The 15,768-nt window shown below is 56.1% G+C and overlaps 1 protein-coding gene across 2 annotated transcripts; it reads right to left on the reverse strand.

Annotated features, from left to right (window-relative positions):
• Window positions 1-299: 299 nt before the first annotated feature.
• HHATL (hedgehog acyltransferase like) lies at window positions 300-13,777 on the reverse strand. 2 transcript variants are annotated; one of them, XM_038755832.1, is made up of 12 exons: window positions 13,526-13,777; window positions 8,340-8,484; window positions 8,076-8,143; window positions 7,661-7,774; window positions 5,229-5,423; window positions 4,724-4,933; window positions 3,083-3,254; window positions 2,630-2,774; window positions 2,159-2,194; window positions 1,628-1,829; window positions 1,176-1,317; window positions 300-932 (listed from the first exon to the last, which is right to left on the reverse strand). In XM_038755832.1, exons 2-12 carry the CDS (start codon window positions 8,443-8,445, stop codon window positions 808-810), a joined length of 1,515 nt encoding a protein of 504 aa, XP_038611760.1. In that variant the 5' UTR covers window positions 8,446-8,484; window positions 13,526-13,777; the 3' UTR covers window positions 300-807. The 2 variants fall into 2 exon arrangements, with proteins under 2 accessions (XP_038611760.1, XP_038611761.1); XM_038755833.1 differs by lacking the exon at window positions 13,526-13,777 and having other exon boundaries at window positions 8,076-8,139; window positions 8,340-8,423.
• Between the last annotated feature and the right edge of the window lie 1,991 nt (window positions 13,778-15,768).

Genomic DNA, 15,768 nt, shown 5'->3' on the forward strand with positions numbered 1-15,768 from the left:
TGGGTGAGTCACAGAATTACTTTGTGCTTCAGTTTTGTTATGGGTTAAATTAGGGATTCCAGGCCTGTGCTTGCTTTTCTGAGAGGGTGAGGAAGGAGGGGGCGGTTCTCCTCTGACTTACCTTAATGGTTAATCCAGAGTGAGGCATTAGTAGTGAGCTAACCTTCCCTTTTGTCCACAGTGACTCATCCTCTTAGGTTACCCCTTACTCATGAACAGATCCATCTCTCCAATCACTTAGCTCACTCCATCAGCTTGTAGATGACTTCAGTGAGTTTCTTTTCTGAGAGGGTAAGAGTTGAAGGCAGGAATCCCAACTGCTGTATTTAGTACAACAGTGTTTACTCCACTGCTGGGCACAGAGGACGGGAATTAAGGGGGCACAGAAGGGGTGGAAGTAGGAGAATGAATAGGGCTAGGTGGGCCTGGTGTACTAGTCAGGGCAGGGACCAGGCCCCCCTCCACAGTGTTTATTAGGATCCCCTGCCTCACTGTTGGAAGAGGAGGTTGAAAACAAAGTGGTGACCTAAACCCTCCCTGGTACAAAAATGGGGTGTGATCAGCAGGGATAGAGCTCTGCTGGGTGCAGGGGGCACTGAACTGTGAGTTCTCACCTGGTTAGAGGGGCCGAGGCCCGGGGTGGGCACACCTGCAAATATGGGGGAGGAAATTCTTTATTGTTCCACAACCCTGTCTCTTGGCTCTGCCTCAGGATGTGTGTGTATATGTCTCCCCGTGCCATTTCAGTGTGCGTAGTTGGGGGCTGAGGGACAGATGAGGCGCTGGCCATAAGGGGTCGGCTCCCACCTATTCGGACTTCTCCTTGGCAGCCTCAGTCTCAGCGCGCAGTGCCTGTAGCCGCTCCCGTTCCTTTACCAGTTGCACGCCGCAGTAGGTGACGAACCACAGGGTCAGTGTGCTTCGCGGGAAACCTGCGGACAGCGGGGGCTGGGTGGGGCCGGCAGGATCCCCAGACTACCGTACTTCTGAGGGGCACCTGCCCGGATTCCCCTCTCCCTCCCAGCCTCCGTCCACCCTCCCCTTCCACGATGGGGTGGTTGCGAGGCAGGAGTATGGACGGCATGGCCCTCTAAGGCCCCTTCTGGCTTTGTACGCACAAACATGCTCTCCTCCCGCCCCATCACTGGTGTGCGCACATATTCCCCCATGCGCACCTGTAAGTAGCAGCCTGCGGGTGACCAACTCTGAGAAGTCCAGGCTGTTGAGGGCCAGGACGTTGTAGAAGACGATGGCCCAGAAGTTGGCAGCCCCGAAGCACCCGCGGACCCTTCGCGCCATGGGCTCCGACAGGCCGGCCTGTGGGGCATCGGTGGGAGATGGGTGTCGGTCATGGCTGCGGGGGCTTGGCACGGGCCCTGGGGGTCCCACCCCCGGAGACTAGGTCCAGTGGGGAGCTGACACATGGAAGCTTGCCACTTTTGGGGTGGGTACGGCTAGGGGCATCAGCATGGCCCTCAGCCCCATGTGATCTCAGGAAAAGGAAAATTTTCCTCTAGGCCAGGACCCCAGGCAACGCGCCCCACCGGTCAGACCCTCAGCCCTTCCGTCAGGGACCCGGCCGGCTTGAGGGAGCTGTGGGCCGGCCTCCAGCCCCACCCCTGGGCACCTCCAGACTGGCGAAGGGCTCGCTCTCCGAGAGCTTCTGCACCCACAGTTCAAAGTTGAGGCCGAAGCAGTTGAGGAAGGACCAGATGTAGACGATGTCGCAGGGCCCCAGCCACAGGGTGGTGATGGAGAACGTGGCCACCGTGGCCCCCAGCTCGGCCACCACCTGGGTGTGGTCACCCCCGAGGTGGTTGTACACGTATCTGCAGGGCGGGGGGATCATTCATTCATTCAGTTCTATTAAACACTTTCTGGGGCAGAGCACTATACTAAGCAAGTGGGAGAGTGCTATGTCACAGTAAACAGGGACGTTCCCTGCCCACGTGGAGCTCTAAAAGGGGAGAGAGTTAGCAGCCAGAAGAGGAGTGACAAGACAGGGGCTGGGGAGTAGACAAGGTGGGATCAGGGAAGACTGAATTTGCCTTCTCCTCCATCCCTCGCCAGACGAGGCATGATGGTACTGAGCCCCTGGGAACCCCTCTTGGTGTGGTATGGGGTGGTTGGCAGCCAGGGGGAAGGGGAGGGGACTTACTTGCAGAGCCAATCATTGATGCCTCGGTCAAAGTGCCTAGGAGAGAAGGGTGGCATCAGGCAGGAGAATGAGAGTCCTCAGCCTGGAGGGGTCATTTCGTCCCTCCCCCTGCCTCTGTGAGGCCCCCATGTCACCCACCTTAAGAAGAGAGCAATTCTGTCCCTCCCTTAAGATGTCCTCCAGGTGGGGAGGTTGCCCCAGGAGAGATCCCAGCATCTCATCAGCCAGGAAGCCCTCCCTAGTGGCTAACCCCCATCCCATCCAATTTGTTGTATCCACCCCAGGGTTCAGAACAGTGCCTGGCACATAATAAGCGCTTAACAAATACCACAATTATCCTTGCTGCTGCCTTTCAGGCCTGTTCCTTCTTGTCTGGCCTGGGTGGATAGAGGGACGTATGTTTGTTCCCCTTGTGGTACCCCCCGCCCACCACCTCAGATCACTTCTCCCCTCAGTGTCCCTGGCCCTCACGTTTCTGCGAAGACGTAGAGCATGGTGATGCACTTGGGAGCCTTTGGGGGGTCCAGGTGGTCTAGACGACTGATGGTGTTCACGACGCCAAACATCACGGCCGCCTTCACCCAGTCGTACACTAGGTTGGCGTATGCCAGGCCGGCTGGGGACAGGGCGAGCAGGGGATGGGTGGGCTATCAGCGAAGGGTGGAGGAGCAGGGAAAAATCCTCCCTGGGTTCCTCCTCTACCCACCCTCATAGACTCTGGCATCTCTTAATGGGAGGCACACGACCTCTCCAAGGGTCATCTTATCCATCCCCCTGCCTCCAGCTGGTTTCCCCCGCCCCTGCTGTGCCACCCAGCCCAAATAGAGGAGCATTTGTTGTTAGCATGAGGACGATTCCATGACCCCAAGTGTACTACCCAATGGCGTGATGGGGAGGAGTGGGCGCAGTTGCCCCCTGACCTACCGAGGGACCAGTCGGAGAGGCGGTGTGCCAGCTTGAGGTCTGCCGGGAGGGCGAGGATGTAGAAGAAATGGAAGAAGACATCCACGGCCAGGATGCCCACCAGGCTGAGCAGGGCCTGGGCCCGGATATGCCATATCTCGCGGTCCTTCCGCTCCAGCTCACTCCTGCCCACCTGGTGGAGGAAGGTGGTGGGCGGCAAGGGTGTCGGGGCAGGGCTACCTGTTTCCTGCCTCGGTTTCCCCCCGGGGAGAAATGGGTGCCAGGACTCTGGAACCTCCTCTTACCCCCAGCAAACGAAACTCTTGCAATCTCAGTCTCCAACTTGCTCCACGTGTCTCTTTCCAGTCCTCCCCTCCAGTCCTCTCTTGCCTCCCACCCACGAACAGTTGCTTGAGGGACCAGTAGGAAGCTCCCGCTTGGGCCAGTGACCTTTCATTCATTCAATCGTATTTATTGAGCGCTTAGTGTGTGCAGAGCACTGAACTAAGCACTTGGGAAGTACAAGTTGGCAACATTTAGAGATGGTCCCTACCCAACAGTGGGCTCACAGTCTAGAAGGGGGAGACAAAGAACAAAACATATTAACAAAATAAAATAAATAGAATAAATATATACAAATAAAATAGAGTAATTCATACATATGTGTGTATATATACCTAAGGTTCCCTGTCCCCTGCTGGGCTGGAGAGATATGTGAGCCCGTTGTTGGGTCGGGATTGTCTCTATCTGTTGCTGAATTGTACTTTACAAGTGCTTAGTACAGTGCTCTGCACACAGTAAGTGCTCAATAAATATGATTGAATGAATGAATGTTTCCAGGCTCATTAGAGGTTAACAAGGACTGAGGAGGGTTGGGGCTGCCCAAGGGCTCCGAGACATTGAGGGGCATCATCCAAGTCTCCCCTTCATGCGGTTCTCCAGCCAGGGTGTATCTCTGAGGTCACACCTTCCTCCCCTTCACACCCCCTCGCCCCATGCTGTAGCCCCTAGACGACCGGAGCTTCTGCCCCCTGGGATCGACGCTTCCATCCTACTCACTGCCCTCTCTCTCCTACCTTTCCTTCCCATCTTGGAATCTTCCTCCAGCCTCTCTCCCTGCCCTCCTTTTCAAGCCAATCCCCTTCTCCTGAAAATCCTCTTCTTCCTCCCCTTCACCCCATCTCCATCCCTCCTTCTCCCCTTCTGGCCCCTCCTCTCCCCTTTCTACCTCTCCTTTTCCCCTTTCTATCTCTTTTCAGGGCTTAGAACAGTGCTTTGCACATAGTAAGTGCTTAATAAATGCTATTATTATTATTTTCTACCCTTCCTTCTCCCCACTCCTCCTACCCCTTCTTATCCCCTGTCCTCCCTTCCTCCTCCTTCCTCCCTCAGATTGTCAGGTTTACGTTAAAAAGAGTCAAGACACAAATGTTTTGTAACAGCTCTGCTCCACAGCTCAGGGCTGGGAGTCAAGAGACTTGGGTTCTGGTCTCCACTGCGCCACTGGTTTGTCGCGTGTCTTGAGGCAAATCCCTCAACCTCTCTGGTTCTGTTTCCCCCTCTGAGCAGTGGGGATGACGATCCCTGCCTCCCCCGGTGCTGATGGACAAATGAAAAGGCCGTCCCAAATTCTCCATGCTGGGCCTCCCCCTGGGTGCTGACCTGGGCGTGGAACTGGTCGAAGGTCAGCACGGGCCCGAAGAAGAAGAAGGGGAGGTAGAAGTTATACTTGATGAGGTCGATGAGGGAGAAGTGGCCCTGCCCCCGCTCGCAGTTCTCCAGGGCGAAGCTCATGCAGCGGACCACGGTGAAACCGGCGCCGCCGTAGAACAGGACATCTTGAAGATCAAAAGTCCCCGTTACAAACCCACTCTAGGCGAGAAAGAACAGTCATTCCACTCGCGGGGTGAACGGCACGGGCTGGGGGAGGTTCCGTGCCGCCATCCCAAAGGGCTTCTCTGGGTGGGGGCCTGGAGGCAGGGGGATGGATAAGATGACCTCTGGAAAGCCTGGTGGGGGGCGTCCCTAAGCGGCTCGACCTCCCCCAGCACCCTGTCGTCTGCTCCAAAGGAGGGATAGGTGACCCTGTGGTGCCCCCTCCCACTTGGCCGTGACCTCTGACAGTTCGTGGGCCCTCTGCCCCCAGACCACCACCGTCCATACCCACCTGCCAGGCGCTGATGGGCTCCACTTTGAAGGAGGCGAGGCTGCCCAGCCCCACGGCAAAGCACAGCCACCTCCGCTTGAGCAGAGAGACGACGTAGAGCGCCAGGCAGTGCGCCAGCAGGACCAGTAGGTAGGAGGCACCCATGGTGCCCAGCACGGCCAGTGCCCCGTACAGCATGTATACCCAGGAGCGGAACTGTGGGCAGAGGCGGGGAGACACGTCATAGCCTCCACCCGCCGTGGGGCTTGCGAGCTGGGGCCGGGGGAGCCCATCAGCTTGGGATGGCTAGAAGGTGGTCCCGCACAGAGGCCCCCATTGATTCATCCCGAGTCTCTACTGAGTGCCTACTGAGGGCAGAGCACCGGAGTGAGCACTTGGAGGCCTTGCCCTCAAGGAGCATACTCTCTAGTGGAGAGTCACAAAACCCTGTGGCTTTTGAGGGTTGGAGGATCAATCAGTAAACCAATCAATGGTATTTATTGAGCGCTTACTGTGTGCAGAGTACTGCACTAAGCGCTTGGGAATGTACACTACAACAGAATTGGTAGGCACATTCCCCGCCCACAAGGAGCTTACAGTCTAGAGGGGGAGACAGACATAAATATAAATAAATAGGACCTTAATTCTAATCCTGGCTTCACAACTTGTCTGCTGCGTGACCTTGGGGAAGTTACTTCGCTTCTCTATGCCTCAGTTACCTCATCTGTAAAGTGGGGATTAAGGCTGTGAATCCTATGTGGGTCAGGGACTGTGTCCAACCTAATTAGCTTATGTCTTCCACCGTGTTTAGTACAGTGCCTGTCAGTGCTTAACCGATACCATAATAAACATAATAAGTTATGAATGCATATGTAAGTGCTGTGGGACTGAGAGTGGGGTGAATATCAGGTACCTAATACTTGGTACTAGGATAAATATGTATATTCTCAACTCAGATAAATAAGTCTAAGCAATGGAGCCTGTCAACACAGGGGCTCAGGGTAACTGAGGCCTGGGTAGGTGGGGCTTAATCTGGGAAGGTCTTCTGGAGGAGGTGGGCATTCAGAAGGCTTTGAAGATGAGGAGAGCTGGAGACTGGAGGGTTTGAGGGGGAGGAAGCTTCAGGCTGGAGCTTTGACAAACCGATTCATGAAGTGTTCTGTATTTGTTTTTCTTGCCACCTATCCCTCACCTACGTCCTCCCTCTGGCCCAGAACTCTCTCCCTCTTCATATGTGATGAACCACCGCTCTTCCCACCTTCAAAGGCCTCCTAAAATCACATGTTCTCCAAGAGGCCTTTCCCGGCTAACTCTCATGTCCCCTCCCTTCTGTGCCACCTATGCCCTTGGGTCTGTATCCCTTAATCAATCAGTCAGTGGTATTTATTGAGCACTTATCACATGCAGAATATTGTACTAGTGCTTGGGAGAATACAGTAGAGTCAGTAAACATGTTCTCTACCCTCCAGGAGCTTACAGTCTAGGAGAGTAGTTCATACTGGATGCTTTCCCCAGCCTCACGGCATTTGTGTCCATATCCTTTCACTCTGTAGGAGATTATAGTGTCTGTCACCCCCTCATGATAGTGCGATCCTCATGAGCAGGGATCACATCTCTCAACTCTATTGCATGGTACTTTCCCTAATGTTTAGTAATGGTGCTCTATGGACAGTAAGCGGAATCAGTGTGCCTTAGTGGATAGAGCACAGGCCTGGAACTCAGAAGGATATGGGTTCTAATCCTGGCTCTGCCACTTGGGTACTGTGTGACCTTGGGCAAGTCACTTCACTTCTCTGTGCATCATTTAACTCTTCTGCAAAATGGGGGTTAAGACTTGGAGCCCCATGTGAGACGTGGACTGTGTTCAACCTGATTAATTTAATAATAACAATAACTGTGGTATTTGTTTAGTGCTTACTATGTGCCAGGCACTACACTAAGCACTGGGGTGGAAACAAGCTAATCAGGTTGGACACAGTCCCTGTCCCATGAGGGGCTCACAGCTTCAATCCCCATTTTACAGATGAGGCCACTGAGGCACAGAGGAATAAAGTGATTTGCCCAAAGTCACACAGCAGACAAGTGGTGGAGCCGGGATTAGAACCTATGACCTTCTGACTCCCAGTCCTGTGCGCTTAGTACAGTGCCTGGCACATAGTAAGTACTTAACAAAGACCATATATATATATATATATGTGTATATAGTGAAGTATTATATATCCATCATTGATTGATTGATTGGGAGAATGGAGAATATGGCTCCAGGGAGAAATTGAGCTGGGGGAGCCTGGGAGCTGTGGGGAGGGGGCAGCTGTCTAATCCAGAGTGCTTAGGACCAGCCCATAAGGGGCATCTAGTGGGTAGAGGTGGGTAGGGACGCTGCTGTTGCCGCCGCCTGGGTCCCCGGACCCCCCACCCCCAGACCCCCACTCCACCCCCTGCTGCTGGCTCACCTGAGGAGCCACCATGGAGCAGACTTTAGCGAACAGCACGTGTCCCGACAGGGCGAACAGGATGGAGTTCCGGAATGAGGTAAACCACATGACCCACTCGAAGTCTGCGGTGTCCTGCGGGGGTGGGGGACCGGGCCTGTGAACCCAGCCCCCCACCGGGACACAGGAGCCCCCCCCTTCACTCCCTTCCAGGAGCAAGGAGCTAGGGGTGGTCAGATGGGCATCTGGGCCCCTGTTGGGCCGGCCCGCTTCCTGCAGAATCAGCCTGGGGTTCCCCAGGCAACCCTGCTCTTGGCAGCGAGCCTCCTGGGGGCTTTGCCCTCCTAGTGCCCACTGGGACTCCTGCCCACCCCGCCCCCTCCTCCATTGTTCCACCCGATCGTTGGACTCCTCTCCCTCTCCAGCTGGCTCTTACCATCTTCCGGCCGAAGTAGTGCCAACCTGGTCTCACATAGTCCCTGAGGCCTCTTCTGTTCATGCTGTCTGAAAGGATAGCAGCCCCGCTGGGATGGGGTCCCAGGCACCAGACCCCGGAGAGCTTGCCCAACCACAACCCCACAGGGCCGCCACAGTGCCCCTGGAGCCGGGTCTAGGGTCCGTGCCCCCCCCCCCCAGCCCCCTCCCCGTCACAACTTTCTGACCTCTGGCACCCCCCTGGAAGTCTGGTGAGGGAACTTACCTCGAGAGGCTTCAAAAAGGCCCGTGCCCGTGTAGGCAAGGGCACAGCTCAGGACCAGGGCATAGAAGCCCAGCTCGTACGAGGGCAAGGCGGTCTTGATGCCCATCCTGGCAGGGCAGTCCCCGGGCAGCCGATGCCCCTGGAGCTGGAGGAGAAAGACCAGTCTGTGTCACTGATGGCAGAGACCGAGATCACCTCTTCTCTGGCCCCGTCTCTGACCTCTTGCTCCAGGCACACCGATGCCTGGGATTGCCCAAGTTCAAGCCCAGCCCCTTGCGGCCCCTGGAGCCTCCAACCCCCACATCCATGAAAAAAAGACGAGGCACCCATAGCCCTGTTTCTTTATGATATCAGGCCTGGGGGCCCTGCTCCCTGCCAGAGACTTGTCCTAAGGCCAGGGTGCCCTCAGGGTGGCCCGCCCCCGCTCTCCACACCGGGTGCCCCTCGGCTCAGGCTTGGGATTACACTGTCCTCCTCCAGGTTTGGATGGGAGTTGGGACCCCGGGGGTGGGGAAGGCTCCCTGGTCATGTGGGTGCTGGGCAGCTCATGAGACCCCACATCATACAGAAACTCCTCACCATCAGCTTTAAAGCCCTCATTTCCCTTCAGCCCACACACTTCACTCTAGTGCCAACCTTCTCTCTGGACCTCCATTTCGTCTATCTCACCGCCCTCTTGCCTACATTTTGCCTCTGTCCCGGAACCCCCTCCCTCTTCATTTCTGACAGGACAGTCAATTCCTCTCCCCATCTTCAAAGCCTTATTGAAGGCCCATCTCTTCCAAGAGGCCTTCCCTGATTAAGCTCTCCTCTCCTCTTCTCCCAATTTTGCGTCATCCTGACTTGTTCCCTTTATTCATCCCCCCGACCCAGCTCCACTGCACTTATAATAATAATAATAATAATAATAATGACGTTTATTAAGCGCTTACTATGTGCAAAGCATTGTTCTAAGTGCTGGTGGGGGAGGATACAAGGTGATCAGGTTGTCCCACGGGGGGCTCACAGTCTTCATCCCCATTTTACAGATGAGGGAACTGAGGCATAGAGAAGTTAAGTGACTCGCCCAAAGTCACACAGCTGACAATTGGCAGAGCCGGAATTTGAACCCATGACCTCTGACTCCAAAGCCCGGGCTCTTCCCACTTATGGGCATACCTGTCATTCATTTATTTATATTAACGTCTGTCTCCCCCTCTAGACTGTAAGTTTGCTGTGGATAGAGAATGTGTTATAGTGTACTGTCTCAAGTGCTTAGCACAGTGCTCTGCACACAGTAAGTGCTCAATAAATAGGATTGGCTGACTGACTCTTCTGCCCTTCTGGGTGACTGTTGACATTTACTGAGCCCCGGCTGCCAGGGCTCCAATGACAGAGGAGTTTTCCTACTACAGTGGCACCATCTCCACCTGTCTGCCGGTCAGTTGGTCAGTCAATCGTATTTATTATTAATAATAATAATAAATAATAATAATGGTATTAAGTGCTTACTATGTGAAAAGCACTGTTCTAAGCGCTGGGGAGGTTACAAGGTGATCAGGTTGTCCCAAGGGGGGCTCACAGTTTTAATCCCCATTTTACAGATGAGGTAACTGAGGCCCAGAGAAGTGAAGTGACTTGCCCAAAGTCACACAGCTGATAGTTGGCGGAGCCAGAATTTGAACCCACGACCTCTGACTCCAAGGCCCGTGCTCTTTCCACTGAGCCAAGCTGCTTCTCCAGCTTCTTGAGCTCTTACTGTGTGCAGAGCACTGTACTAAGTGCTTGGGAGAGTACAATAAATGTTTAGTGCAGTGCTTTGCACAGAGTAAGCGCCAATAAATACGATTGAATTGAATAGAACAAACGCATTCCCTGTCCACAATGAGCTTACAGTCGAGAGGACTGCTGGACAATTCCACTGAACTGCGCGGAGGGTGAGCTGGCCGGTAAGAGGCCGAAGCGGGAGTCAGGGGGAGGATCTGGACTGCCAGGGGCCAGAGAAGGTCCGGGGAGGGGGGGCCGGGGTGTGTCAGATTACCAGTGCTCATCTCTACACTCGTTTGTCTCCAAGGTGGCAGGGGCTTGGTCTGGCCCGAGATCACCAAAAGTAATAATAATACTAATAATAATGATAATAATTGAGGTACAGGGTAAGCTCTTACTGGGTAATAATAATGATGGCATTTATTAAGTGCTTACTATGTGCAAAGTACTGTTCTAATAATAATGATGATGGCATTTATTAAGCACTTACTATGTGCAAAGCACTGTTCTCAGTGCTGGGGAGGTTACAAGGAGATCAGGTTGTCCCACGGGGGGGCTCACAGTCTTAATACCCATTTTACAGATGAGGGAACTGAGGCCCAGATAAGTTAAGTGACTTGCCCAAAGTCACACAGCTGACAATTGGCAGAGCAGAGAATCGAACCCATGACCCCTGACTCCAAAGCCCGGGCTCTTTCCACTGAGCCATGCTGCTTCTCTAAGCGCTGGGGTGGTTACAAGGTGATCAGGTTGTCCCATAGGGGGCTCACAGTCTTCATCTCCATTTTACAGATGAGGTAACTGAGGCACAGAGAAGTTAAGTGACTTGCCCAAAGTCACCCAGCTGACAAGCGGTGGAGTCAGGATTTGAACCCATGACCTCTGACTCCAAAGCCCATGCTCTTTCCCCTGAGCCACGCTGTTTCTACAGTGGGTACAGTGGGTACCAGGCACTGTACTAAGAACTGGGATGGACACGGTCTCTGTCCCACATGGGGCTCCCAATTCATTCATTCATTCATTCATTCATTCAATCATATTTACTGAGCGCTTACTGTGTGCAGAGCACTGTACTAAGTGCTTGGAAAGTACAATTCGGCAACAGATAGAGACAATCCCCACCCAACAACGGGCTCACACTCTAGAAGGAGGGGAGATCTTAATCCCCATTTACAGATGACGTAACCGAGGCTCAGAAGAAGTGAAGTGACTTGTCCAAGGACACATAGCAGACATGAGCCGGGATTAGAACCCAGGTCCTTCTGACTCCCAGGCCCGGGCTCTATCCACTAGGCTACATTGCTTCTCTAAGCGATGGGGCCAGAAGGGAGGTGGAGTTAAGTGGAAGCACTGGGCTGGGAAGGGCTGAGCTCTGTTGACTGGTTCCCCCCTCTTTTCCCACTCCCCCAACCCTAATCCACCCAGTCGGGAACTGGGTGTCGGGCTTGGGAGAGAGTCCACTCCAGGCCCCCCGCCGTGGATAACCTTTTTGCTCCCAGATGCTGGGCCCCAATTGATTTCTCCCATGCTGCCGGCCAGCACCGAAAAAGCGTCGTCTCCCTCCGGCCCAGGGTGCGGATGCGCCTGGCTGCCCAGCCCTACCCACCTCCAGGGTCAGGTGACAGCAGCTCTGGCCCCATCGGAGCGGGCAGACCCCTGGGACTCCCATCCCGTCACCTTTCCGAGTCTCCGTTCGGCCGACGGGATGGTGGCCCGGCCCAAATCCAGGCCCTGGTAAGGGAGCGGCTGGGGGTGGGTGGACGGTCCAAGCTGGAGAGTGGGCGCTGCCCAGCAGACAGGAGGGGGTGGGGGTGAGGAGTTGGCAGGCTCTGGTGCCTCTCTGTGTGTCTGGTCAGGTTTCTGCCCCACCCCCAGCGTCGTGTGTGTATGTGTTTGTGTGTTTCTGTTTCTCTCTCTCTCTCTCCTCCCCTCTCTGCCCACCCCCCGACTGGCAACCCCGTTGAGGGCAGAGACCCTCCCTATTCCAGATTAGATGGCTTCTCCACTGGGCTTGGGGGCTTCATCCCCTGGTGAAGCCTCCAGCCCAAGTACTTGGACAGTAGACTGGCTCCCTGGTTCTGTCAGGACAAAACTGAGTCGCCCCCATCCCTCAGACTCGCCCCATCCCTCAGTCGCAGCCCCCCCGCCCCCATCAGAGTCACCATAGGGAATCTGGGTTGTACTTTCCCGAGGGCTTAGTACAGTGTCTGCACACTGTAAGTGCTCAATAAATACTATTGAATGAATGAACCTGGAGGATCGGGACCCCTTCAGAGGGTAGGTCGGGGGCCAGGGAGGAGCAGAGGTCAGGGGGTGGCTTTTGCCCATCCAGGGAGCCACCTGCGGGGGGGCAGGAGAACCTTGGGAGGATACAGGCACATGGTCCTCCGGCCCACCTTCCCTCATAGACTCTCACGGCACCCCTGTAGCCCCCGGGGGTTGGGCCAGGATAGCCCAGCTTGGGGGTTTAGGGTCGGGGCGAGAGTGGAGGTGGAGGGGGTCACCCTTGCCCCTGGGGCGGGGGTGAGGGAAGTTCAGGGAAGGAACTTTGAGTCCCTGCAACATCTCCCACCTCGGCCCCGAGCTGCCCGCGACCTGCGTGCTGGTTATCGGAGCGGCTTCCTGAAATAGGATCGCTCAGTCTGACGGTGTCAGGCCGCCCCCACCCCCCTGTCCCAATTCTAGCTTCACAGCAGCCGGGGGAGGGGGCACCCCCGGAGTCCTCCATCCCCCCAACCCTGCAGCCTCCTCTCCCCAAGTCTCCCCTCTGCCTCCCCCATCCCCCCAACCAGTGAAGGAGGAGGGGGCCGTTGGTCAAGCAGCGTGGACAGAGTACGGGCCTGGGAGCCAGAACGCCCAGATTCCAGTCTCAGCTCTGCTTGGGGCCTGCTGGGTGACCTTGGGTGAGGCACTCAACCTCTCTGGGTCTCAGTTTCCTGATTCATAAAATGGGTATGAGATTGTCGCTCCCTCTTAGCCTGGGAACCTCCGGGGCTGGGGTCGACTTGAGTTTCCTGGACCAGCCCCACCGTTTAATACAGTGCTCGATCCCTGTAGAGCCCCGTGTAAATTCCATGCCTGACGCAGTGGGGACACAGGGCTGGAGGATAGGGGGTAGCCTTGACAGAGCACTGATGCTTGACTCTGGGACCGAGTTTGCCAAGAGGACCCCTCCTACCCAATTTCCTTTGCCGCCCCACAGTGCGAAGACCCTCGAGAGGAGAGAGGGCACCAATCAATCAATCAATCAATCAATCGTATTTATTGAGCGCTTACTATGTGCAGAGCACTGTACTAAGCGCTTGGGAAGTACAAATTGGCAACACATAGAGACAGTCCCTACCCGAAGCTCCCCAGCCTCCAGCTCCGACCTTGGCCAGTTGTCCAGGCCTGGTGGCCCATGTTTGGTGGCCAGGACCGGGGGCAGCGCTGTCACTGACCTGGACGAAGCTGGAGCGGCCAACTGGGAGCCCAGCAGCAGGGACGAGGGGGTGGAGGCTCCGCTCAGTACTGGCTGGCACCGTCAGGATCCGTGTCCGACCGCCGAGTGGGTGGCCAGTGGGTGTGCAGTGTCCGCACCCCGGGAGCGCAGGGTTGGAGGTGGGCCGGGCTGCCTTTATTTAGGTCCGGCGGGGGAGCAGAATAGATCGGGGGAGGGGGCTCTCCCAGGACCAAGTTAGCTGCGGGTGGTGGGAGCAGAGCAGGGAGAAGGGTTTATTTTAGCTCTGCAGTGCGGAGGGCGGTTGGGAGCTCCCTCCCTCTCAGCTGAGCTGTGCCAGGGGAACCTGCCCCGAGCCTGGCTGGGGGTGGGCCTGGGAAGCCCAGGACGGGGAGGCTCAAGGGGGTGGGGGAGAGTGAGGATGCAGCTCGGGGTCATGGCACCTGCAGGGCCTTGACCTCCCTACTCCTTGGCCTCTGTCGCCGGCTCTTGGAGTCTCCACAATTGTCGGTCAGCTGGGCCGGGGGCCGGAGCGGACCCCAGCCCAGTTATACGGGGTCGGGGTCACCAGCTGTGGGTGGGGGAGAGGCGTCCCTCCACCTGCAGGTGGCAAAGGGTCAGGCCGAAGAGACCCTGAGGGGTCGTAGCATCCATCCCCCTGTCTCCGGGCAAGCCCAAACCCAACCTAGCCTTCCAGGGTTTTCAGTCCTTGGAGATGGAGATCCTTCAGCATCCCGGTTCCGGTGTCCGATGGGCTACCGGAAAGGCCTTCCCTGAGGATAGCCCCAGTCCCTCCTGCTGCAGTTTCCTGTGGTTCTTTCCCCAGTGGATGCAGTGAGAGCAGCAGGGCGATCGTTGCCTAAGCGATCGCCATCCACGGACTTGATGACCCTTAGGCAAGTCTTCCCCCTAGCCCAGCTCCCTCTCCTCCCTTCCAGTCCCAGCAGGACCAGGCCCCTCTAGAGGTGGGAACTCCCCCTTTCCCAGGAACCAGGGCTGGAGAAGCAGGGGGCTGAGAATGGCAGGGGGCTGTGTGTGGGGGGAGTACTGATGTTGGGGAGGCGGAAGGCCATGGGCAGGAGCTGGGGGCTGAATGGGAGCCAGAAGGGGGTGTAGGGGAGGCAGGGAGCCAGGGGTTGGGTGAGGGCCAGGGACTGGGAAGGAAAGGGGCTGGGGGTCAGATAGGAGCTTGGTAGGGCCAAGGGTGGGGGGTAGGGTGGACAGTGGCCAGGGGTTGGATGGTGGCCAGATGTGGGCTGGGGAGGAGACCGGAGGTGTTCCTTGCCAACAACTCTGAGCTGGGACTCGCTGGAGAGTCAAGCTGGGCCCGGAGGCCTGTAGCCAGGCTGAACTGAGCTGGGCGGCTTTCACTTCCACTCTGGGGACACACTTGCTCCCCAACTTAATGGAAAGAGTCGGGGCCTGGGTGTCAGAAGTCCTGGGCTCTAATTCCAGCTCCGGCTCCACTACGAACCTGCTTGTGTTACCTTGGGTGAGTCATTAAACTTCTCTGTACCTCAGTTCCCTCAATTGCAGAATGGGAAGTTCATCAACTTGTTCTCCCTTTCACTTAGACTTGTGATCCCCATGTGCACAGGGACTGTGTCCAACCTGATTATCTTGTTTTTCCCCCAGTGTTTAGTAGAGTGCTTGGAAAATGCTTAACAAATATCACTGTTGTTATTATTACCCTTCAGCAGTGCTCTCTGGGTACTGCGTTGGGGCAATGGGGACCGTCATTGGGTACTGGCGCTTAATATGGGCACTACTTTTGGGTGCTGAGCATCAGCCTGCAGTATGGGCACCGGGTATGGGCACCAGACCTGTTGAAAGGGGGCCTGGTTCGCCACCCTTAGTCCTTACTGGGGACGTGGCAAACGTGAACAGACCACTGCTATCTGGGAGGGGGGAATGCCGGGTGCCCTGGTGAGGATTTGGCCAAGAGTCAGACCTTGATCCTTGACATTGCTGGAGGAAGTTTGGCATTTAATTCATGGGGTTAGCCAGTCCTCGGTGCCTGGAGTGCCCAGTCAGCCCCAACAGGGCCTTTTATGGTGCCCATTGCTAGGAGTGAAATTAGGGGAGCAGGGGGCAATAACAGTACCCCAACCTGTGCTGCTGCCCATGGTCAGTGACTCCCTTGAGGGGCCCAGGGACTCTCTGACCGAGATGGGCAAGGAGCCAAGTGTGGAATTCACCCTGTCGGCCGAGGGACCACAGGAAGATGAGGATCGGCCGGCATCA

This window comes from Tachyglossus aculeatus, chromosome 13 (genome assembly GCF_015852505.1).
Source record: "Tachyglossus aculeatus isolate mTacAcu1 chromosome 13, mTacAcu1.pri, whole genome shotgun sequence".
Classification (NCBI taxonomy): Eukaryota; Metazoa; Chordata; class Mammalia; order Monotremata; family Tachyglossidae; genus Tachyglossus; species Tachyglossus aculeatus.